The sequence below is a fragment of the Eleutherodactylus coqui genome, chromosome 2, assembly GCF_035609145.1.
Source record: "Eleutherodactylus coqui strain aEleCoq1 chromosome 2, aEleCoq1.hap1, whole genome shotgun sequence".
NCBI classification, from domain to species: Eukaryota; Metazoa; Chordata; class Amphibia; order Anura; family Eleutherodactylidae; genus Eleutherodactylus; species Eleutherodactylus coqui.
The window spans coordinates 69,499,367-69,525,904 of NC_089838.1; the positions used below are offsets into that span (position 1 = coordinate 69,499,367).

General features: G+C 40.0%; 1 protein-coding gene across 2 annotated transcripts in view; it reads right to left on the reverse strand.

Moving 5' to 3' along the window:
- The window catches only part of DOCK2 (dedicator of cytokinesis 2), a 677,690-nt gene that overhangs the window by 69,976 nt on the left and 581,176 nt on the right, over nt 1-26,538 (reverse strand). For both annotated transcript variants that reach the window (XM_066591098.1, XM_066591097.1), the window contains exons 35-41: nt 22,928-23,084; nt 19,510-19,550; nt 15,208-15,298; nt 12,951-13,070; nt 10,117-10,206; nt 5,098-5,202; nt 848-989 (exon numbers count right to left, since the gene is read on the reverse strand). In XM_066591098.1, coding sequence (XP_066447195.1) covers nt 848-989; nt 5,098-5,202; nt 10,117-10,206; nt 12,951-13,070; nt 15,208-15,298; nt 19,510-19,550; nt 22,928-23,084 — 746 coding nt within the window. The remainder of the gene's footprint in view (nt 1-847; nt 990-5,097; nt 5,203-10,116; nt 10,207-12,950; nt 13,071-15,207; nt 15,299-19,509; nt 19,551-22,927; nt 23,085-26,538) is intronic.

Here is a 26,538-nt window from a genome sequence, read left to right on the forward strand (position 1 = left end):
TTTTCCACTGTTGATTTTCTATGGATTTTCTGCTGTGGAAAATCTACAGCAAATCCGTTAGTGTGGACATACCCTAAAGGATGAGTTGGTTATGAAGGGTTTTTTAAAGTCAGTTTTGCACTGTCACATACTGATGATAAATTAGTTGCAGCTTTAAATATGTCTAGAGATGTATTCCCTTATTCCCACTTACTGGAATAAGATTGTGACAAATGTTTCTCAATTCCTAGATCCATCTGAAAACTTCATGGCACTCAAACCAAGCCCCATTTCCTTTTGGAAAAGTAGAGTGAGAAGAATAAAACTGTAAAATGGCAGAAATTTTTGAGCCAAATTCAATTCACACAAAAATTTGAGACTTTTTCAAGAAATTCTGCAAGCACAGCACTTGAAAAATTCTCCCTAAAGGTGCTTTTACATGGGCCGATAATCATTCAAGTTCCCGCGATCCAGCGAGAATCTGAAAAATTATCATTCAGTGTAAATACATCCACCCATGTGCAATGAATGAGAAGTTGTTTGCTTCTCATTGATCGTTCAGTTTTTGAATGCAGAAAACCAAACAATGAATCACCTTCCTGGTTACTGTGACTGTAGGTGGGTGGGCTGGAACAATCCCCCCCCCCCCCCACCTTCATTGACTAGCAATAATTGTACCCGTGTAAAAGCACAGGAATGATTATCGTTGGGGCAACCTGTTGGGCATCTTGTGTCCGACAGACCGTCCCATGTAAAAGAACTTTTAATCTGTTCATCAAATGGATTTACGAGAGAAACTGACTGATTAGTCTAAAGTAGAGACTCTGTTCTACCAGTGCAGCAGCACATTAATGTCGTAGAAGGATACATTGTCCGGCTGAGTTCTTGATATCTTCGCCAGGGGACGAGGTAGTGTTCAGCTTCTCTGAAAAAGGGAACTGGGTCATCAACTGTGCCAAAAAATCTTCTCTCCGCTCATATTCTTTTCCACGATAAATGAACACCTTGTTCTGCAAATATAAATATTTATGGAATAATGAATATTTTATTATCAAACAATTATTAGCATTACCTTGTGGGATATCTCTGTGTAAGTGTGACTATATTTTAATGTTAACTAGCCATATGTTGTCTTTCGGTCATCCTTATCTCCCTCCACTGTGCTGAGATGCAGACTACTTGTCAATCAATAACCTGACTACTACAGGGGTGAGTTAATTTGAGTTTATTATTTCATATCATAGACTAATAATAATAATAATAATCTTCGTTTGTATAGCGCCAACATATTCCGCAGCGCTTACATAGACAGGAAGAATACAGAAAGACAAAAGTACAAACATTACAGAACCGCGGTTACATAGTAATCAGCTGATGGAAACAATATGGGTGAGGGTCCTGCTCCAACGAGCTTACATACTACAAGTAATGGGGTGATACAGAAGGTAAAGGGGCTGGAGATGTGCACCGTATGGCGAGATGGAGTGTGAGAGATTCTATATACAGACAATGGTCAGACATTTGGCCGTGTGATGGCAGAATCGGTATGACTGTAGGGGCAGTTGATGGTGGCTAGCAGGGATTGCAGTCAGTAGGTCAGGGAGCATGTTATCAGGCGTTGTACAGAGGGGTTTGTTTAGGGAATGCCATATGCCTCCCTGAAGAGGTGCGTTTTTAGAGCACGCCTGAAGTTCTCTTATACTAAGAATTTTGGTGGCAGCGTGAAAAAAAATATACGCACTTTTCCAATAATTCATTAGTAGTTATGGTCAAACTTGGTCCTAATTTAATATAAAATAAGTTGTTATTCCATTATTTTATTATAAACTGAAAATTGTATGTGATAATTGGTTTTTGATACTAAGATTTTGCAGAATCCCGGTGATAAACTGAATACTCGATGCCCTACTACAGGGACTCATAGTAAGCAGCTTTAACATGAACTCATTGAGGTGTCTGGCAGTGCAAAAGACACTCTAAACCAGACAACCTCATACACTTTTTTACTGTTGCTTATCTATTTACTTGTTTTCCATTACTTGCTTGCATTACTACATATTCTCCCTTTAAAGGGATCCTGTCACTGGGTTCATGAAGTTTGACTCGGAGCTAAGATTTGAGTCAAAGAAACGGGTCGTGTTGACCACTCCCTGACTGCAGCATGTAGAGTGACTGCTCTCTCCCGATACACAAAAGTGAGGAAAAGCCGGCATGGTCCATCTTTGTGATTCGGAGCCCATCTCTGCGTCAAACGTCATGAACCTGGTGACAAAATCCCTTTAAGTCTATGGTCACTTGGGAGGGATTTACTGTGGAAAATCCATCTGTATGGATTTGCAGCGGCAAATACAGTATGCGCCATTTTTGTGCAGATTTGCCGTTGTAGATTGGGAACAAAAAAAAAGATACTCATCTTCTGCACTTCCCCCAGCTCTGTTGAGTCTTTTCATCTCCACTAGTCCTGTCTAGCCTCCAATGATGATGTCTTGACCCATGTGATCACAGCAGTGATTGGCTGCATCGGCCACATGTCTATATGGCATGTCATCACTTAAGGCCAAAATATAGAGACAAGCAGGTGTGTAAGCAAAACTCTGCATGGAACAGGGTGAAGATGCAGAAGAAGAGTAAAAAATGATCTTAAACTGAAAATTTTCAGCAGATCTAGAGGTAATAGATTTAGTCTTCCTCTTTGCATACAAATCTGCAACAAATCAGCAGCATAAGTTGGCATGTTCAAAATTTAAAGTGGCCCTCCGGTCCTGGACAAACAAAGATGGCCACACCACTTTGCTTACTACCTGATGTACACGGTGTAATAGTATGCATTGGTAGTCTAAGACATTACTAGCTGCTCTGATTGGCCAGAGCTACTCATGTGCTCACATTGCCAACTTACAGGCCCCAGTAGTTTAATAAGCTGAGTTACATGGCAGACACAATCGCATTGCAGGGTGCCAATATGTGATAGGGGTACCCCTTCACCCTGTCATCACTTACATGCGATGATTGCTATTGATCGTGGCATGTAGAGGAATAGGTAAAGGCTTGGAACCCCTCTCTGCTCTACATTGCTGACGGCTGTGGTCCACCTGGAACTTTCTGTTGCATTATTGGGTCTTTTAAGTGGTGCATCATTGCAGCACTAGTAGTCAGGTAAATTGCTAGAATCTTAAAAGATTAGGGGCACAAGTCTCAATACACATGTATTACTTCCCCTGTTCGCCCCTCAAAAATCATCTATATCAGAGATATATTTGTTAGGCAACAATTACAACACGTCAAGCTTAGACACAGCAGCTCGGTTCTAAAATACCTCTAAATACTGCAGTCACCCCATAATAGTAAGAGACTAGCTCTATGCAGTGATAATGATTGCAGTGCAGTTACCTCTAGTGACCACAAGTGATGTGTCCTCTGATTACTGTTATCTGCTTTCCCACTTCTCCTTTATCTGGGCTCAGAGCACCATGAAGACTTCTATATGACTTGTGTTTGTACACTTTTCCTATCCTGCTGTGTTAGGTCTGCTACCTGTATTTGCGGCCCTCTTGCTATACCAGGCAGACACGGGTATCGCTCTGCTTCTTCTGCTTAATTTACCCTTTGTTCTATTTTCTACCAGCAATGAGGGAGTTAACCCCTCTCAGTGCTCACAGCCCAACTGCAGCTTAAATAGCAATTAATCTCCTATTTAAGTGAACTAGGGACCCTTCTTCTTTGCCTTAGAATTGATGTGTGTTTGCTTCAGACACCAAGTATATCTAGGTCACCTGTCTCAGGACTGTTCTGTCTTTTGATCCAGTATCTGTATCTGTTTATTTTGTCTATTCTTTTCCTTATGCTTTAGCCTTTGTGCTTCTGTCCATTTCTGTCCAGTCTGTGCATCGTTCCTGTTTCTGTGGTGGTCCATCCTATTCTGTGCTTTGTGTACACTGTCCCTATTTCTTGTCAGGAATAGTCAGCCCCAAGGTTCCAGCGTGGGGTCGTTCTTATCAGAACGCCTACCCTGCTTATAGGTAGGGGTCTTCCCATCTTCCTGCTTAGATAAGGGCAAGTTATCATATGAGTTTTCCCTCCTTCAGTCCCTTTGACTACTCGGGTCAGCTGCCAGCAATACTAGGTATGGTCTAAAAGCCAGGTTTGGTTGGTTAGCACAGTGGGTCCGCACCCAGAGCTCCAACATGCTGCTACCTCCAATACCCTTCTCAGTGCTACATAGTCATAATTTCCCATTCTGTTCCCTCTATAAAGACTATTTTCTTCTTTCCTAAAGTTATAGTGCCCTCTCTGTGCCCATACAAAGCTGAAGTGCCCCCACAAAATTATAGTACCCCATAGTGTCCCCACAAAACTGTTTTGCCCCCACATAGCTGTAGGGTCTCCACACATGCTGATGGGGCTGACTGTGGAGCCCAAATTTTTCCTCAACCTTTACTGTAGTTTCAGGACACTCGGGGAAGGAGTGGGGCTGTTCAGTCAGTCCCATCACTGTGAATGAGAAAGTTTGTCCTGATTATTTGCAGCTGCTGTTGAGTTGAGTGTTGTGTGGGGGTGGAGGTGAGACCCAGTGACAGCAGCCCTGGCTACTACAGTGGTAAGATGGGTCTCTGGGACCTCTGGTTTAGGGGCCAGGTCACAACTAAGACCCTGTATATATGCCAACGGTGGCATGGAAAGGCTTATACTCTCAGAAACAGAGCTTTTTCCATTCTCTGTAGTTAAGAGCAGGAGCCCGACTGTCAGTAAAAAGTGGAGCACTGGCTCTTCCTGACATGTGACACCCATGCTGGGTTAAACATGCACCTTTATAAAAAGGCATGTGAGCAAGTTTAAAGATCCTTAGTGACCACAGTAAAAAGTCATATTTGCAGTCACTAAGGCATTATGAAACCTTGCTTGAGACAACCACATTTGACTATTTGCTTCGCACTTGGACAGCCCAGTATGCAAACACATGTTCCCGCTTTAAAAAATAGTGCAATACTACATTAATTTGTCAGACATTATCCATTATGGCAGTAAATTAAGACTCTTGTGTATGTCTACATCTGTCTATTCATTTCACAACTTTACTGGTAGCCATAAAATTAGTTATTGTGGATATAAAACATTTACCCGGAGGAATGTTGGGAATCCTTGCCCATAGTATCCAACCGCAAAGTAATCAGGCTTCGGACGAAGAATTTTCATTATGTTTTCATAGAAGTTTGCTTGCTGTGTCTGCCAATAAAATATATGAAAAACATTGCAATCATTTGGAATATTTTGCATTTGTGATTAGGCTCTGAAATTATTGTGCAGTAACTATAAGGATTTATAAAGTTCTGAAAAGGATAAACAGGACGATGCATGAAAACCAGTCATGTTGGTTTCTAAAATCATATATACTCTCATTTAAATTGTGATATATATATATATATATATATATATATATATATATATATATATATATATATATATATATATGTGTGTGTGTGGGTACATATATATATATATATATATATATATATATACAATAGAAGATATATTAGATAATTAGATATATTACTTTGATCTAAATCAAATCAGTATTTGGTATGGCTACCCTTTGTCTTTAAAACAGCAGCAGCTCTTCTAGGTACACTTGCACACTGTTTTTGAATGAACTCAGCAGGGAGGTTGTTCCAAACTAACCACAGATCTTCTGTGGATGTTGGCTCGCTCAAATCCTTCTGTCTCTTCATGTAATCCCAGACTGACTCAATAATGTTGGGATCAGGGCTCTGTGGGGCCATATCATCACTTCCAGGACTCCTTGTTCTTCTTTACACTGACGATATTTGCTAATGACATCGGCTGGATGTTAGCAGTTATTGTCCTACTAGATTTGGAACCAATCAGACGCCTTCTATTTTTGAAAAAACTCTTACTTTGCAGCATTTTTTCCACACCTGCCTAAAACTTTTAAACAGAACTATATGTAATTTCATAAGAAGAAACGATATCTTTAGAGCTTTGAAAACTTAATTCAAAAGGAAATTGTGTCTTCTAGATTTTTATTTACTAATTAAAAGCAGACACTGAATCTCTTATCTATTTCTTTATTGTAGGTTTTTTAATTCAATTTGCTGGACATAATTATGGAGGCTGCCATAATGCACTAGCTGTGCTCTGTTAACACTAGTTCAGAAATTCACTTTACAGCAGCCACAAAGACTATAGAAACCTGTAGTCTGGTGGGGGCTCATTGACTCCCATGGGAGAGTTTTGTGTGCATGCTCTGTGACCTGCGAAGTCATTATGCAGGGTGAGGAAGGAGGTGAACTGTGACCATCACCTGCTGTGACTGGTGGAACCTGTGTTATCTGATTCTTGCCTCATAATAGAGGTGTTAACTTTTTTGTAATTCTGCCTGTGGTGATAATCAGATGACTAATGAGGACGGATCTCTGTACAACTTTATTATGAGGTTCAGTGACCAGTGAAAACTGCAAGATATCAGGTTTATTTTTAAATATCGATAATGACATGGGAAATTACAAAAAACAAGCTTTTTTAAAGAAATATGGTTAACATAAAAAGTTGAATCAAACAATAGGTCGTTTTCTGAAGATACATTAGTTTTAAAGGGGTTGTTTCATCAATTAGTAGGATATCACAGTGACATGTTACCTATAGCTCATCAGCACTGTAGCTGTGACTTCCATCAGTCACTAGAACAAAGTGACAGTGGCAATAGAAAAGGGTTGTGCCACTCTATGTTGTTGGATGGATGGCCATTATAGGTAATAGACCAGTACATTAGAAACACCATGTGGTAGCCTAAAATACTGGTCTAGGGCTTACCTTCCTGGAGGAAAAGGCAGTCGCCAGAATTACTTTACTTTCCAGTACTGTGTTTTCCATGGGTTTTAGGCCTCGGTCACACGGGCAATTTTCCGTGCGATCTGCGCATGCGCATGCGATGTGTGATTTTATAAAACCATTGCTTTGCAATGGTATCGGACACATGAGCACTTTTTATGCGCTTGTCCGATAAATTATAGAACAGAAATCGCAGATCGCACCTATCTGCGATCTGCGATTCCTGTTCTCTTCTCTATATGCGCTCAATGGGGCGGGCGGCAGCAGCACCAACCCCATTGAGAACATATACTAGACAAATCATTCTCCTCTGCCACAGCTGTAACAGCTGTGGCAGAGAAGAATGATGTTTGCCCATTGAATTCAATGGAGCCGGCAATACATCCGGCTACATTGAAAGCAATGGGCTGCCGGCGATCGCACGATGAATTTTCGGGAAGGGCTTAAAAATATGAGCCCTTCCCTGAAATTCATCCAGAAATGTGTAAAAAGTAAAAAAAAATATATACTCACCTTGTCCCGGCAGAAGGAGTTCAGCCACGGCCGGCCGGTAGTTCTCCAATCAGAGGCAGGTCTCCAGCAGGGACCAATCAGAGGCAGCTCATTCAGCAGGCGGGGATTTTAAATCCCCGGCTGCTGAATACTACTCACAGCAGTTCAGGAGAACTGCCGGCCGGCCGCGGCTGAACTCCGTCTGCCGGGACAAGGTGAGTATATATTTTTTTTTACTTTTTACACATTTCTGGATGAATTTCAGGGAAGGGCTTATATTTTTAAGCCCTTCCGAAAAATTCATCGTGAGATCGCCCGCAGCCCATTGATTTCAATGGAGCCGGCTGTATTGCCGGCTCCATTGAATTCAATGTGCTGGACAGCGCTGCACTACTCCGGCCCATTTCTAATGAAACGCGGCTAGGAGCAGATTTTTTGTGCGATTTTTTTTAGCCCTGGTCACGCGATTTGCAGATGCGCATCCGTCATGCGATCCGCAAATCGCGGGAAAAAACGCCCGTGTGACCGAGGCCTTAAGGGGAGCAGTTCTATCTACAGACCTCACCATTATCCTCTCACTAGTATAAGCAAATTAGGCACATTCGTTCTGTCTTTTATTAGTGCATCATAGTAAATCTTCATATGGCCATTGAGAAAAAGCCATGTGTAGCCATCAGAATACAAAGCGGTAAAGCACTTTTGTGTTCTTACTTTTATCCTAATGGTGGTACCAGTCAGATCTCCAAAATATATAGTCCCCAGAATCTTTCAAGAGATGACCCCTTTAAGTGGGATTTTTGATTTTATGCAAATAATCCCAAAGGGATTATTTATTTTAAAGTGCCATTAATGCCTGGACACTGTACATAAAGCCTCATTTACATGCAAAAATGATCGCTCAAAATTCCTTCAAAAGATAGGGAGAATGACAGTTTGAGCGATCATTTTGCATAAGTTGCTAATGGCCACTAATGCCCATTAGCAGCTTAATTTGCATGTAAATGAGCCTCCCTTTGCTGTATGCAGAGAGCAGCAGGTGGTCTGTTATCTGCATACAGCCCCTTTCTTCTGCCATGGGACTGCAGCTGAAAACAAGGTTATCAGTGCTCCCGGGAAGAATAACAGCATGTGGTCCCTGCTATCAGCTGCCCGTCCGAACCATGGATTTTAAACTCAACATAAAATCATTGTCAGCTGAAAAGCAAACGATGGTAGCAGTTACACGCAACGATTATCACTTAAAAGATTTAGTTTGAGCAAATTTTGAGCAATAATCATCCCGTATAAATGGGGCTTAAGAAAGGAGGCTTTAAGTTATATTAGATAACAGGATCCTGTCTACAAGGGTTTGCGATCTATAAAGGAAGGAAATAGAAGACAGTAGGTGAAGAAGGTACAAGCTGCTCAAGTGGTAGTGTAGCAGTAGTAGGGTTATTGTACTGCAGAGTGTAGGCTTTTCCGAAGAGGGGAGTTTTTAAGTTGGTTTTGAAGTTTTCGAAGGTAGGAGAAAGTTTGATCATTAATAGAGATGAGCGAACGTACTCGGATAAGCACTACTCGTCCGAGTAATGTGCTTTATCCGAGTACCTCCCCGCTCGTCCTGAAAGATTCGGGACGCGCTGCGGAGCGGGGAGCTGCAGGGGAGAGCGGGGAGGAACGGAGGGGAGATCTTTCTCTCCTTCTCTCCCGCCCGCTCTGCCCCGCTCCCCGCTGCGACTCACCTGTCAGCTGCGGCGGCCCCCGAATCTTTCAGGACGAGCGGCGAGATACTCGGATAAAGCACATTACTCGGACGAGTAGTGCTTATCCGAGTACGTTCGCTCATCTCTAATCATTAAGTGTAACGAATTCTAGACTATGGGGGAAATCTTCTAGATATTTATATGAAGAGCAGACAAGAGAAGAGCAAAGAAGGAGGTAATGTAACTTTCTAATATTGCATGTGTTTCAGTCTTCAACTATTTTCAAGAGCTGTGCTTGTCAGTGAAGTGAAATATACTTGTTTCTAGAAGCCAGTTGAAAACCTGCTGTTTACCAAATACTTTTCACAGTCAAATGTGCTACAATTCCTATCAGTCTATTCAGCTTTTGCGTGGGAAATAAAAGAGCCTTACCAATATTCTTCTATTTGTTAAAGGTAAATTCCAATCTCAGCCAATCATGGCTCGGATGGAATACCTGTCTGTATGTCGTGGCTACTGTTGGTCAAGATTATGGAAACAGCAGTTCTACACTGTTTTTGTAATTCCCATAGAAGTGCATGGGATTTACAAAAACAGTGTAGTACAGCAAGATACCCTATTTACATTACTTCTAAGAGGCGTAAAGGTTGTTTCTTAACTTTCATTCACTTCTATGAGAGTTACAGAAAAAATCTACAGTCTAGAATAGACGGTTTGACTCTTTCCATGAACCCATCCATCTCAGGTAGTGGAAGTGAAAAGAAAGGGGTAATGTAGGGCCCAAAAAGGGTGTAAATTTATGGGGTATTATGTGGATATGCCAAAAATGTCTGAGATGTCAACACCCCTTTAAGATCCATACTTTTGATCTTCAGAATGCCCCCTTCTCTTGGTAGGTCACAATAAACGTATCACTTCCATATAGCATTACTATCTATTTTGAATGAATGCAATTTTGTCAACGCAGGAGTAAAAATGCCTTACCTTATTTTATATGAAAAGACATAATAATGAGGGATTGTTTGAGTGATGATACATATGGTTTGTACTACAGTAAATACACTTATTTTTATATGGTCTGATAGTACAAAGTTGGTGTTAAATCAAAACTTCTTACCAAACACTGGCTCAGTAGTTCATAGTCAAAGATTTCCATCTCATATTGGTCTGCCAATTGTTTGCACAGGGATATTGCTTCCTCCCACATCTGTAATGTAATTACATAATAAAATGGAAAATTGTGCTCCTTTGAAATATCATAGTGATTTGTCCTTGAATGTCTCATTTTCCAAAGTAATAAAATAAAACAAGGAGGAACAAAGTTAAATTATGAACCTGTCCTTTTAGCACTGAAAAACGCAATTCAAAACCAGTGCCATACTGCAAGGGCATTTTGATAATAAATTACTGACTAGCAAAATACAGCTTCCAAAATTGTATCATGCTGACATTAATAAGAAGAATATGTTTTAACTGTAACAAGTACAAAAGGACGACAAATCGTATTATTGCAAGTATTCCTAAAAGTTATTTCTGGGAGATAATTAGAATAATACACTGTATGTATTGGTAGTATTGTTCAAAGGGCAAATATGTTGGCCAAGAGAACCTTCAAACACAATTTCCTCTTTTTAGCCCAGCATGTTATCTTCTTGGCGCAAGTGCAGCAGTGGGCTACACATCAGATGCCTTCTGAATAGACATTTTCCAAAACTGCTCCATCTTCCCATGTTTTTATCCATTCCATTGAGCCACTAGTGGTGCTTAATTAGGTCTTTTCTTGAGCATGCTTTACATGTAACCCCCCTAAAACTGCCTTTTACCAAGAGTTTACTGGTTTTAAAGATTTCTGTCCCTCGAGCCATGCTAGATTATTTGCAAACCAACTTCCTTTTCTGCTGGACTTTTAATGGTCAGGAATAGCTGGAAGTCCCTTTATTGCCAACTTCTCTCAGCAAAATCCTCAGCTTTTCTCTTCTTATATGGCACCAATATTTAAGAGATAGATTATAACCTAGAAAGGTTATCTGGCTTATATAATCCATTTTCATATACTTTACAGTAGAAATTGTCCTCTGTCTATGGCATACATCTATAAGCCAGAGTTAATAGTGTCTATAAAGAGCGTATCTCTCTCGCGAGGGCCCGGCACGAGATGACGGGGCTGATAAATAAAAAAAGTGTTAGAAAATGCTAGTTAGAAAATGGAAGCAATGTTAATTGCTTGAGGTATAATTGCTGAGAAAAGAACCAGGGTTTATAAGAAGGGCGGTATAGCTCATTCAGTATTAGCGCTAGTTCACTTTAATGCTATGGGTTGCATTTTCCTGCTCCATTATGACAGCAGGACAATGGAACCCAGTGGCCAAACAGAACAGCCATATGATAAAACTGAATGGTACCAAACGGACCCAGATGACTATAATGAGGTTTATTTGGTGTATGGCCAGGCTTCCAGCATTTTACAGGATGAAATAGCACAGCATGCTATTTTTTTTACGGAATTCAGCAACGGAGGTTCCAAATGAAACCTTTAATATTGATGTGTACAGGCCCTAAGACAGTTACAGGGCTGACAATGATTTCCTAATTTGTGATAGCTCCTCTTAAGGGAATCTCAGTAAAAAGATACATTAGTAAGTGTATTTACTGCTTTTGCTAAGCAAGTACCTGGTGATGATAGAGTTATTATATTTTTAGGATTGTTGTGTTGATTTTTCATAGTTTCATGGCTACTTAAGTTGAAGAAAAGACATACAAGTACAATCAAACTGATCCAGAGGAAGGCAAATCAAACCTCAGGCCTCATTCAGACAAGCGTGTTTTTTTGTGCGCCTATGTGCGCGAAAAAAATGTGCTCCTCGCTTATGAGGAAAATGCGTGAACCGTCTGGAGGGGACTGCGGGACGAAAGAATCCCCTGCCACAGCTGTCAGTCAATGAATGGCTGAGCACTGCCTCTGATTGGTCACAGCGCTCAGCCAATCAGAGGCAGCGTTTTCTGGAGGCGGGGATTTTTCAATCCCCGGCCACCAGAATACAGAAGAAGACTGCCGGGGACCGGGGAGAAGAGCCGGACAGTGCTTCTAGGTGAGTTAATTATTATTTTTTTTTACAGCTAGGGGTTATTTTTTAGGAAAGGGCTTATATTTCATGCCCTTCCCCGCAAATCCCTGCGGGGTGGCCTTCCTCCCATTGCTTTCAATGGAATGGCGGCAGCGTCGGTCCCATTGAAAGCAAAGGGATAGCATCACGCTTCTCATCTACAGTTGTCACAGCTGTGGCAAGGGATTCTTTCGTCCCTGCTGCAGTCCCATCATCACTGAACACTGTGACAATGCTGTCATGGTGTTCAGTGATTAGGCGACTCCCCGCTAGGACTAACAGAACCCTCGGTGAGTCCCCTCATCCCCGCAGGGACGAAGGAGTTAACGGCGGGACATTTAAAAGGTGCCTCTGGCCAGGAGCACCTTTTAAATGTCCTGCTGTAAGCAGCGGAGAAACTTATCCATGTGCTGGAGTTTCCATTAACTCCTGTTCCCATAGGAGTCAATAGAAAGTCTGGCAAAACATGCACCTACCTATGTCCTTTCTTTTTTAGGTGCGTGCTGTTTTGCGCTTCAAATTCCGTGCATATGAAAGCTTCTATAGGAACCTAATGGTTCTTTTAGAAACGTGCATTATGCGCACACAAAACACACTCTCTTCTGAATGAGGTCTTAAATAGCAATTTTCCCCACAGTAGGAAAATAAATTCATCCAAACTCCATAGATGCAGAGGGCAATTTGAAAACCCTGGGAAGAAGGCCTTTGCTTGGACCTTCTATTGGCAATATGATGGCTGGAGATTAAAATGACTTATTTCTAGTCATGACGATTGTAGTTTGCTTACCAGGCATTTTTTTCTTCAAATTAACTGTAGGAGACAGCACACATCCAACTTGTATCTCACCTTTCCTTCATGAAAATATCCAATGATAACTGCATACAAGCTCTCCTTTAGTTGGCGGTGAGTTTGTGGTCCTTGGAATTCGGTCTGCATGACCTGGGGTGAGCACTGCTCATCTGACCACTTAAAGAGACAAAATAGCTTTTTAAACATAGGCAGTGCAAAATGCAATAGGCATGCATATTTATATGTAAAGGCAAATAAAATAAGTATCAAATCATCAAGGGATTCGGATTTATACACTCTTTGTCAAAACACAATCAAGCACCTAGAAGAAGTTATTGGTTTGCTGTAGAACTCGGCATGCAGTTACATCTCAGGCAAATATGTAAATGATGAGAGTTGTGGTGATTAGAGGCCCTAAAAGTGGTTCCTCCCTTGGCCTATAAAAAGTTTCTCGGAGGCTCCTTGTGTGTAGTGACCTCTTTTACTACTTGCATAGAGCTCGTTGACCACTAGACACCTCTATGATGCACTCAAATAGATTTGCTCAGGTAACAGAACCTAGATGGTTGTGTCAAGGAATTGCCCACCACCTGTGTCGTTCTGACCAGACTATTAGGAGGTGTTGGGGCCAGTGGAGGCATGAGGGCACACAAGGCGACTGGGCTCAGCATGGCCTCAAGAGATCACTAGTAGAGAGGAATATCTGATTATCTGACAAGCTCGAGCAGCTTGTTTCATTGTCCGCCATCCAGAGACAGGTGGCACCATTGTTATCCTGTATCTGTCGGAACCATTTGCAGGCACTTGGCTGAAAGATATTTGATCTCACAGCGCCCATTACATGTTCTGCCTTTGACACCCACCCACTATCTCCTCCGTTAGCAGTGGTGTTGTGAATGATGAAACTAGATTGCTACAGAGTGGAACTTGGTTGTTTTCAGTGATGAAGCCAAATTTAGTTTCAGCACAGACGACGGCCGTGTTTGTGTCTGGAGACCTAGGGGTAAGCACCTCAATCCTGCCTTTGCTGTGGATCAGCACATTGCCCCCTGCTGGTGTGATGGTCTAGGGGGGAAGGCCATTGCATATGACAGTCGATCACCCCTAGTAGTGGTACGAGGTACAATGACAGCTCAGCGATATGTTCAGGACATCCTGCAGCCACATGTGTTCCTCTCATGGCAGTTTCAAAAAGGCATTTTCCAGCAGGATAATACTCATCCACACACAGCAAGGGTGCCACAGGTTCTAGAACTTGTAGACTACTACAATTTAGAGGTTGTATGGAGCCAAATGCATCCATATACATAAAGGTAGGGCCAAATAGCAAATCCCAATAATGAGTATTAGTGGCCCAAATATTTCAGATTATATACTGCATGCTAGATGTTATAACATGCATATTCTATTTGAACTTATAGGCATCTCTCTTATGAGAGAAGATAGCAGAAAGTGACTTGTTTTACGGTCAGCTTCCGAAAGATCTCACAGGGTTATTATTGTGATCCTGGATTTGGTTATAGTGTGACAGACAAACTGATTACACATAGAAATCTTCACTTAATGCTGCTGTCAATAAAAGCTAAGCATGTAGTTCAGAATAATAATAAAACTTTGTCTTGAATGATTCATAAAGCATAAGAAGAGATATTGGACCTGATGAAGCTAAGCAAAATGTCATCATCTCCATTGTCCAATGAACAGTGTATGCAATACACTGTAAATTTTATATCTATCTATCTATCTATCTATCTCATATCTATCTCATATCTATCTCATATCTATCTCATATCTATCTATCTATCTCATATCTATCTATCTATCTCATATCTATCTATCTATCTATCTATCTATCTATCTATCTATCTATCTATCTATCTCATATCTATCTATCTCATATCTATCTATCCCATATCTATCTATCTATCCCATATCTATCTATCTATCTATCTATCTATCTATCTATCTCATATCTATCTATCCCATATCTATCTCATATCTATCTATCTATCTCTCTATCTCATATCTATCTATCTATCTATCTATCTATCTATCTATCTATCTATCTATCTCTCTATCTCATATCTATCTATCTATCTATCTATCTATCTATCTATCTATCTCATATCTATCTATCTATCTATCTATCTATCTATCTATCTATCTATCTATCTATCTATCTATCTCATATCTATCTATCTATCTATCTATCTCATATCTGTCTATCTATCTATCTATCTATCTATCTATCTATCTATCTATCTATCTCTTAGCATACATTTTTTATGTATTTATTTCCTTTTGAATCATTCACCTTTAAGAGCCTTGTGTGGAGCAGGAGGGTATACGCAGCCTCGGTGTAGTTCTCACGGTCCAGGTGGAGGTCTCTAAGCTTGTACAGGTATCTTGAAAAATAAATAGGAAATGTTTAATGTAAGCATAAGCATGCATAATATCTGTATATCTGCTCCTCATACTGATGTCTCATTTTATCAATTCCTATACTCTCACGGTGCACACTTCTATCAACACTATAAGCTAATGTATTCACCTTGCTGCATATATTACTAATATTGAATGTTGCTGCAATGCTTCAAAAAGAATTGAAAACCTTCTCTGCTTTCTTTGTTTTATTCTTCACATACATTATTGACAAGATTGAAGGATAAAGTATCCTAAAATGAAAGTTTTCTTGTCTGGGATCAATCAGGTCTGACTACAGAAGTCAGTGGTTGGCTGCTGCAGTCACTTACGGTATGTTAATATGACATTATGACTACAGCACTGTAAACAAAGACTGACGGAGAGCACCAGAGCAATGGCGCTAGACTCAACAAATAATACAGCTTTTATTACTTTATTATGACTTTACTTTTTTCCTTTAACACATAAAACTGACCCCCAACACCTGTTTTTATCTCCAAGTCATTTATACATTACTAGCTGATATATCCGACTTCGCCAAAGTTAATTTGGTACAGGTGTTTACGTGTTGTTCACATGGAAAATTTTATGAAATCATGGTTACTTTAGAGGAGCCGAGGAAAAAAATATGTATACACATAGAGGAGCATTAGATTCTCCTCAGGCTGCATTAACTGATGTCCCTCTGCAGAATGTCACCCTTCCCATTCTCCTCATTTAGGATGTAAAGAATGCTGGCACTTACTTTTGCAATTAGCATTGAATAATCGTGTTGTGACCCTTTTACGTTTCCTATTTAGGATCTAAAGAATGTTCCTGCCCAATTTCATGTTTGTACGACACAGGGAAATTAGAGAATTAGATTTGGTACATTACACAGGGGTACCAATACTTTTGCACTTAGCATTGAATAATTGAGTTGTGACCCCTTTACTTTTCTTATTTAGGACCTAAAGAATTGTTGTGCCAAATTTTATGTTTGTATGACACCGGGAAGTTAGAGAATTAGTGGTGAGTCAGTGAGTGAGTGAGTCAGTCACTCAGTCAGTGAGGGCTTTCACCTTTATATATATAATTTTTTTTTTTTTTTTAATGTAACTCACCAATTAACCCCTTAAGGACACTGTCTATCTTAGCCATTAAGACACAACATTTTTTTTTCAAGTGGGATTTTCATCACCACTTTTTAAAAGCCATAACTTTTTTTATTTTTCTGTCAACATGATGATACCCAATATGCGTGATTTTTTTTTTTACATTTTCAATTTTTTTTATACAAACGGGAAAGTGCACCAAAAATTGTTTTTGCGTGTTTTTATTTTACATTTCCTTATGTTCCTGCAGGGGACTTGGACCATAAAAGCTATGATTGATAATTTACATTCTATTGCTTCTATTGCTAAGTGCCCCCCAGCCAGGACATAAACTTACGACTAGAGATGAGCGAGCATGCTCGGTTAAGGCAGTTACTCGAGAAGAGTGATGCTCGCTCGAGTAACTGCCTTAACCAAGCATGCTCACTCATCTCTACTTATGACCTATAGCATTAAGGAGTTAAATACTAGAGAATACCTACATATACTACTGAATTTATATAATAATGCACAATAATGTTTGAAAGCTGTATGGGAAGGGTTACAGAGAGGAGAGACCCTGTTGGCCCAGTCACGTTACTATGAGATGCATTCTCTTTTGTAAACTACAAAGGTTTGTCCTTGATATTTTTAAATAATACAATTAATACTTTTATACATTATTTATCCACCTTTCTTGTTTTTCCTTTTTTTCCTACATATTGCAAGAAATCTCCATTTTACCTAATTTTTCTTAAAGGAGTATTCCAGTTGTAAAGCGAATTTTCAAAAATTCCGGATATGAATAGTGTTTGTCATGTTTATGCAAAGCTGGTTATGGGTATAAATCACACAGCCTTTCCTATTTATTCTGTCCTGCATTTCTGATGTTTCCCTACATCTCTAGTTTCCAAAATGGCCGCCACATCTCTGCTGACATGCAGCTTGAAGTTACTTTTCTCACAGTTTCTCACTTCCTGCTTGTGCATGTCCGCACTAAGTATTTGGTCAGTGTTTTGTGAACCATAATACAGAGCTAATGAAAATCTATGTGTGATATAGAGATTTTGATAAAGTGTCCCCTAACTATCCATAGCAACTTGCCACTCAGGATACTGGGAAAGATGAATTCAATGTTTTAATCTCCCCTTCCTCTCCTCACATCCTTGATGTGCATTCATCATGGCAATAAAGTTAGCCAGTGACAGGTAGATGCTAATTGACCCCCTGCCAGTGAGGCTTAACTTCTCGGGTAGTTCCTGCAGACTCCTGGAGAATCATTTAATAAGAAGATGGAGAATCTTTTAATAATGGTTATTAGTCATGCGAAGGTCCTATCTCAATATGAGTTATATTTTTGGAATTGGGAAAGCCAGCTGAATGAAATTCATATAGACACATTGAGGTCCAAAGCCCAGAACACTCCTAACGGCGTATCCACGTACATGCTTAGAATTTATGTGTCATGCTTGATGTTGCTGAATAGATAAAATCATGACCAAAAATATGCCGGGCTTATATTCCGGATCAGACGGCCTCCCGCCAAGATATGGGGAAAATGGGGAATTTTGATTTTTCTACAAGGGATGCATGGTCCCAACCCTCTTGAATGACATCAGAGAGGGTGGGGAAAGGAGTGTTTTGAGGAATCCTTTATAATTCGGGGCTCCACAAAGCACTGCTGTCAGACCTTCAGAGATATGCCCAGTGTAAGGACTTTCCCATTGCTTCAGTGGCTGAACACGGATCAGAATCCCAAATCTGGTATCTTTCATTTATTGCTCCCCCTGTTTTATTTTAAAACACTGTCTTTTTGTGTATACCTGTATACCCTTATACTCCCATGTAACAACCTTTTTGTTTATCCTTTGTGTGTGTGTGTGTATATAAATCTATAGCAGTGCAGATATATGTATATATATATATATATATATATATATATATATATATATTTAGATCTACACTGCTATTTTTTTTTTTTTAAATAAATCTGCAATTTACTAGTTGAGCCTTGTCCATTTTAAAATGAACCATAAACTCCAAAGACTGTGTTCATAATTCATAGTCTGGGTCCCAGTTGCCCTGAACAGCTGGTGGTGGCAGAGTGTGTATTTATGCGGCATTTTAGAGTGCTGCAGTGCATTAGGCCGGATTAGAGGGGGATTTGTGCTTGTGGTCTGCATGTAGCAGGACACAGTGAAAGCTGGTTACAAATCCACCGGTAGTCTGGCGACTCCATACTCACAATCTCTCTAGAGCGATCGATCGAGGCTCGGCTGTGACACATGGCCATAGCGACGATGTGCTCAGAAAAGTCAATCCGTGAAAAATGGGTGATAGAGGTGGGATCGGCTGGGGTCCCCCCTCTTCCATCTGTGACACTATGTATCTATTCCCGTGGCAGTATTTTTACAACCGTTTTTAAAAACAGCATGACCTATTTTTTGCGTTCCAACCTCCGTATTGCTATTCTTTTCTATTGGACAAATACAAATTGGTATTCGGTTAGTAGAAACTAAAATACATGGAGGCAAAAACAGATCAAATATTTATGACACATGGTTGTAATTTCAGCTGTAACACGTCTGTAATATGGTTCAGTATTATTGACATGTTATGGACTAAGGATGTATTTACAGGTTGCGGCATACTTGCACATGCAGTGTGGCTGAAAACTGAGCTGACACGGTCTTAGGCATGGTTTTCAATTGATTGCTAATGGCCATGTGGTTTTGTGCCTATTTAACAACAAAATCATGTGGCTATTAAGGTTCTATTCATTAATGTCAGGCAGTTGGTAGTAAGCCACAGCAGTTTACTTGCCAAATTGTGCGACTATTAACAATCAATTAAAAACAGTACTTTGGCTGTGTGGTGGCCAAAAATGTGTTCAAGTCTATGCGAGTGTGCACACATGGCAATTTGGAAAGTACCAGATTTCCATGTACTGTGCGATCTTCAGAGGGGGGTACTGCGGGAACCAGGGAGTGGGTGGGTATAAAAAAAAATACATTAACCGGCTCCCTAACAGCGCTACAACTTAGTTTATAGTGCTGTAGTGAGGCGACAGGTTCCCTTTAAGAATTCTAGTGACAAAGAATAAGGACATTTTTTCTTACCTGATGTACATTGCTTCTCGGTTAATGTCTTTGTAAAAGTTCTAGAGAAGAAAATGATATTACTTTACAACACAGTAAAACATTGTATAATATAAGACATGCTCAAGACACTGGTAGACTACGTTTCTTAATAACAGACACCAAATACCACAATAAATACCATGGGTTTAAATGGAGTGAGATAGTGACAGGGAGAGTGTCGGAGGGACACTGATTCCCCCAGAATGCTGTCCATTGTGTATTAGGTCCAGGAGGTATATCTCATCCAGGAGAAGCTGGATGAGATACAGAGTCCAGGACACAGTCTGTCTAGCACTTTTATTAGGGCTGTTCCCTCTATGAGGCCAGTAGGGGATTTTCCTATGATCCACAGCCTGTTGATTTCATTTTTTGTATGATCCTAAATGTACAGTAAGCAGCTTCACTTTTCTGAGTTTTAATGGGCTACAATAAAGCCCTGTATGAACTGTATCGTGGTGTCACTGTCTCTAACCGCAACTTTCTTACCGCACTGAGCTACATCCTTCACAATGGCCACTAACTTTCCAAAGAGCTTCTGCTTATAAAGTAGTGTGGTAACTAGCAAAAGTGCAATTAACTTTATTTACTTAAAATGATGTTTTTGTAAATTATGGGCCACTATGGGTCTCCCTTCCTTCTAATTTGTTGTCCACCGCCTGTTGTCAATTGATGGCCAACTCTTGTAATAGAGATAACAAGATAAAGAATAGGAAGTATGACTCAAGTTGCCCACATGAATATATAGAAAGTAGAGTGGAGAAGGAGGCATGAACAGTCACATACAGACATGACTGCAGCTAACTGCTAAATGATTTACAGCTATTAAAATCTCATCTCCACTGCTCAGTTCTTCTCTAGTGCCCTCCCTGGTGACGGTATTTCTGTGTGTGATAAAGAGAGTTAGCGCACAGAATCTGTGTTTTCTCTATGTACAGTGTATAGAACACAAAATAACATCTAGATTCCTCCCAGCAGCTTAGAAAGAACTAAACAGTAGAGATTGAGCCTGAAGAGAGGATAACTGAAGATAAATGTATGATACAAGTCATATAACGGCCAGAATTAGTCTTATTCCTCATGTACACACAGAAACTTATTCTGAAAATGTAGATCTGTTTTAATGAACATTTACACTGGCCAACCATTGCTGTGATTCATTTAATAGTAATGAATAACAATTATCATTAATCTTGATCATTTGAGTAGCTGTAAAAATTGTTGTCAGGGTATAATCAGTTACTGTACATGTCACTTGTAGAAACATTTACATTTACACAAGGTATTATTGCTGATCACATCCCGCTGGCGTGACCCATTATTAGGCAGCAATGGCTCTTAGCTGTGTGGATTGTCCCAATGGAAATGATTATAGGATCTCGAGAAGGCTTTTCAAAAATTGTGACTTAAAAAGTCATTCTGTGTACAGAGGTGTTTAGATGAATGACTTGTCAGGAGCAAGTGTAAGGAGCAAGTGTATTAAGCAGCCTTGTGTATGGCAATTTCTTCAATGAAGCTGAATTTGGGTATTACACAAGTTTCAAAGTAAGATGTCAGCTGACGTTCATTGAATGATCTACTCGGCCTGTAGTACTGACAAACCGCAGGCTTATTGAACAAGCACTTCATCACTGACAACAGATACTGAATGTAGCACCAATTTAAAGCTCCTTAGACGCTTAATGTATCTCTGACTAAAACGGGAGGCCATAAATATTCCATGGACCACCAGTTATTAAAAACTGACTGTATTACAAAGCATCTTGCTACTCAAGGAACATCAAATTCTACTTATGCTGCTGGCAGAATTCCTTCAGTTCAGTTGATTGGCGACTGTGAAGAAAAGGAGTATTCTATTTGTGTACTTTTTAGTGTTTTTTGCTTTTACTATGAACACAACAAACATAGGACTTAAGCTTTGTTTAGTTGTAAAGTATGGATGGCGTATCCTTATGATAGTCCATCAATAGTAGATCTACAGGGGTCTGCTTTCCAGGAACTCCACCAATAAGCTGTTCACTGGGACATTGCACTTACACTCTCAACTAATTTCTGCAAGAAGCAGACTGCTCCATTATCACTACAGTGGCCAGGCTTAACCCTTTCCAATCCAATTTGTATCCTGGTTTTCCTAGGGGGCTTTCTCTTGTTCTGCCGTTATACAACGGCGCTATATGCTGGCTAAAGCCAGTACTGCATGAGGTGACACGTTGGATAGGCTCTGACAGCAGAGAGGCTGGCAATATACAGTAAGAGAACCCCGACGGATGTCTTCCAACATCGGAGCTGTACAGTCTTAAATCATAATGTCTTCAGAGGTCAGACAGTGGATTGGAAAGGGTTAATATTACATATAAAGTTCCCACTGATGTAAATGGCCTGTAATATCAAGCCTGGACACTGCAGTGAGAACAGAGCTGCCTGCTTCCTACAGAAATGATTTCAATGCATGAACACAGTGGACTAGTGAACAGCTAATCAGTGGAGGTCTCGGAAAGTGGACCTCCATAGATGTATTATTGATGGCCTATCCTAAGGCCATCAGTACTTTACAGCTGGACAACTCATTTAATGAATGGGTATAGTCATGTACACATGTTAAACTAGCTTTAACCCCTTTAGTGGCATACCCGGAAAATCTCCTTCCTTCAAAATTTGGAAATTATTTTCCAAAATTGTTAAAATGTAGTCTTTCATTACGGAAAAATGTTGCAATGTGATTGTTGCATTCCTTAATAAATACTTGCGAGATTAAATTGCATTGTTGACTCTTATTTTATAAAAACCTGCCCTGTGAGGCATAACATGGTAATAATAAACCTGCCACTGAAGGGGTTAAATGGATAAGAAGAGACCAATGAGGTATAGGTCTTCATTAAATGTCGAATACTGAAGCTAACATTAGATAGTTGAAGCATTACTACAAATTTGCTAATTCAAACATATGTCTTCTGCTGGGCAACTGAGTTTAACAGAGGTAATATATAGGATATTAGGGTTGACAAAAAGCCTACTATGTGTATAAACCACTTCAGACTCATATCCTATGAGGTTTGGGACTAGTATAAAGTTCCTACAATTAATAGGGTCTGAAATCAAAGAAAAAAAAAGGAAGAAATTATATTTCATTTCCAAAAGTCTGCTTGTTCACTCTCCATTAAGTTTAGCTACTGCAGTGGCACAGTGTATCGGAAAGCAACAGTGTATTTATGATGGAAGAACCTCTTTGAGCACAGCAGTAATCCTTAATTATATGTTCTGCACTGAACTCCGTAGTCTCTTTCAGTCTCGAAAACACATTTCCCAGTTGCTTCTTCACTTACTGTACACTTTGAATGTTATGTTTATTCATGAGAGCTTGTTAATCTTCCAGGCTTGCATGAAGAATAATACCACTCACCAATAAGTTGACTGTGCAGCTCATCCGGTTGTCTTTGCTCTCATCAGTCACCACTGCTCTATAATCCAATAACCTCTCCAACAGGCCTTTTATCAGAGTCACAAAGCTTTCCACCACCTTAAAGATGTAAGGATGGTTTGAAGCATAATCCAGCAATCTAAGGGAACATGACAAAAGATCCCAAAGCAAGAGAATGAACAGATTTTGTTAGCTGGGACTATACAAGGCTCATGTATCACCGACAGGTTTTATTGTGCTTTGCATTTAAATATCCTTTGCGCATTAAACCTTATCCAGCTTGCCTTTTATTGCAGATGACTTGGTGCACAGATGTCAGTATCATACCTACTATTACCCGTTAATTCCCGAACATACAAATATGTGCTATTTTATTGAAGAGACTCATGGCTTTCTCAATAGTCATGCAGCTTAAACCTATTGGAATCTACATGATGTCCTTCAACTGTTACAAAATACATATACTGTCATTTACTTTCTGGCTTTTAGCCACTGGTTTATATCTGGTTGACTTATTTTGGCTGTACATGTGTTTTGTGTGCATTATAGAAAAATACATGATTAACATCGAAGACCCAAAGATGAAAATTGCAATTTAGTGATAGTTGAAGATGTCACATAAAAATCGATGACGGGTGTAAACATGCAACTCAACTTTTCTACCTTCTCTTGACTGTCATGAACAGATTTATTACTTATATTTGCAATCAGACATGCGGCACTTGAGGCAAACAATTGATCACCGTTGGTCCCACTCCCAACACCCAGAAACTTTGATCAGCCACTGCATTTTGAAATGTAGTATGATAGGATGGCATATGAGCTGAATGACCATCCTATAGTACAAAGATGGCTTGAATGAGAGCTGTTCTTATAGAACGTTTCCCCATTCTGGTTAATAATGGGGAATCCCGAGCAGAGAACCACAGTCTATGACGTTCATGTGTTATAATAACTGATATCATCAGGGGTTGCTTTCGTGGTACAACCCCTAAAAGGTAATTCAAAACTAAATTTATTTCAGCTCAGTGAGATGTAAAGTATAAAGCCATATAATCCACAAATGAGCAACAGCTAAGTACAAATTCACTCTGAATGTCTCAATATATAATGTTCTATGTATTATTCTGGCAGTAGGGGGGCAAATAAAATGAATGCACATTAATTAAATGATTGAAAAGCTGTAGTGAAGAAAGTAAATTCTGAACTTCTCTCCTACACATTTCATTAAACATAGTGGAGTATAGTTATTTTAAAACTATGAAGTATTTTATTTAAAGGAAAAGTCGCAATTTTGGTGCACATGATCAAATTGTGACTTTTTGGGATTTAATACTGTGTCTCCCACTTTTTCAAAAAGCACTTGGGGTTGTGGCACATTTACTATAAGGTACATCAGAAACTTGCATATATTATAGCACGAAATATGGCAGCTCAGAGCTGACATTGGTTTCCATCTAGCACACGGAGGCATCACCAGATGCAACTAATGTACTGAGAGGCACAAGCCTCTTAATACATTTGTTGGAATTAGTTGGTGCACAGTCAGCTTACGCAGTCCAAAAAATCTTTGTTTGACTCGAAGGATATTGTGTTCTGCTTTATTTCAAAAATACTGCCATAAAATCAGTAGATGAACTCAGACAATGTGTTTCGGACTACACAATATCCCTTGAGTCAATCAAAGATTTTTTGGACTGCGTTGCTGATGACTGCCGGGACTGGGCAGGTGTGATTCGACACAGAAGGTGTTGCTGCAACAGCGGTGAAATGCGGTTTCCCGACCAGGTGAGGTTCCCTGTATTTTTCAGTTAACTTAGGCTGGTGTATGAAACGCCAGTTCCAGTAAATATGCCCTATTATCTTTAGTTTGGTCTTCAAGTTTTTTAAACTTTGAAATGTGTTTATGGAGTCCAAAAAGCTTACATACTGAGGGCTCAGTCAGACGAGCATTGTTTTTTGCGCACCTATGTGCACAAAAAAACCTGCTCCATGCATGTTAAAAATGTGCGTGATTGAAGCTCTGTGCCCATTGCTTTGGGCACTGTGCTGTCACAGTGTTCAGTGATGAGGGACTACCCGCAGCATGCACCTTGCCGCTGCACAGATGTATCTTTTGCAGGTGCGAGTATTTTGCAATTGTAAAAGACGGACATGTGAACACTAAAAAGGGAACCAATGATTCTATCTCCGGCACTTTTGTTTTTCCCACTCAAGGGCGCGCGCAAAAAAACGCTCGTCTGATTTCGAACTGAAGCAGATTTAACATTGAAAATTGGCCAGTCTTCTGATGCAAACTGCCCAAGAAAAGTGTCTTACATGCTTCACAAGAATGGGACCTGGCTGCATGGGAAAGCAACTTGTGCACCAAAAATGTGCCAAAATCGTGTTGAGAAAATTGGCGTAAAACTAAGCCAACTAATAGCTGGTATAAAGTTAGACTAGACAGTCTAAAGATGCGGCAGATTAATCATCCAATATGAGCTTTGTGATAATAAAATCTGGCACATTTCAAAACTGCCTACTCTAAGTTTGCATGGTTATTTATTAGACAGTATTAGTAAATCTGCCCTTTTGTGTAATGCAGCAAAAGCCAGTTCATCTATTATACACCATATGCCAATTATAGTCACACAATTCAAGGAGAAAAAATTGAAGCACAACATAAAATTCTAAGAAGAGGTGCCATAATTGTTGTGTTAGGACTCAAACCAAGAGCTCCTGTACTCCACTCCAGGCAGCGGCTCTTCCTGCTGAGCTATTCAGCTCTCTGGATAGCTCATCTGCTGAATCTTGCTCTTGTTCCCTATTCCTGCTCCTTTTTTCCTGATTGGCTCCCACTTGTTCTTTGATTATTACACCCTATTTAACCCTGGCATTTTACCTCCTTCCATGCAAGATTATTGTGCCCTCAGCCCTTTACTCAAGCTCCACTACCAGCCTGCTCCTCCAACTACTTCTACTGTTCCTGTGTACTGACTTTTGGCTTTCCCTGACTAAGCTACCTGCCAGCACTGGTTGCAATAAGAGGCTCCAAACCAGACCCTGACATGTTGTTTCATGGAGAATGCATTTATTTACTAAGACAGGCATGCAGAGCTGGCAGTTTACTGTAGAGGCAGTCTATCAGCAATTTTGCCAATGCAAAATGGGTGACAGTTCTATATAGGGCCAGGGAAAGGGGTTGTAATCATATTTGCCTAAAGCTTCCTTCTAATTGCAGAACCAGTAAAATCCATTTTTATTCCATGATTGGTTTTTCCTGTAACTGAAGTGCTCTCTCTTGAGCTGCTCCTCAGCTCCGACTGACAGCTGCAGAGGTCTTCGGGTTGGATACTACAGTTGTCAATCAGAGCTGTATTCCTGAAGACAGAAGATTCCCACAGATATCATTATAATCCGCTTCCTTAACCCTACATAGAACAGCTGATAGATCCGCTTTACAATAGACTGAGAAGTTGTCACAACCACACCTCTGTTACCCGATTCACTGGAAGATAATATGCCAAGACTTAATACAGCTTTTCCGTTATCTAGGTTTCTAAATAAGAACCATCTTCCCTTATCTTAAAAGCACTTCTCATACTATCTGC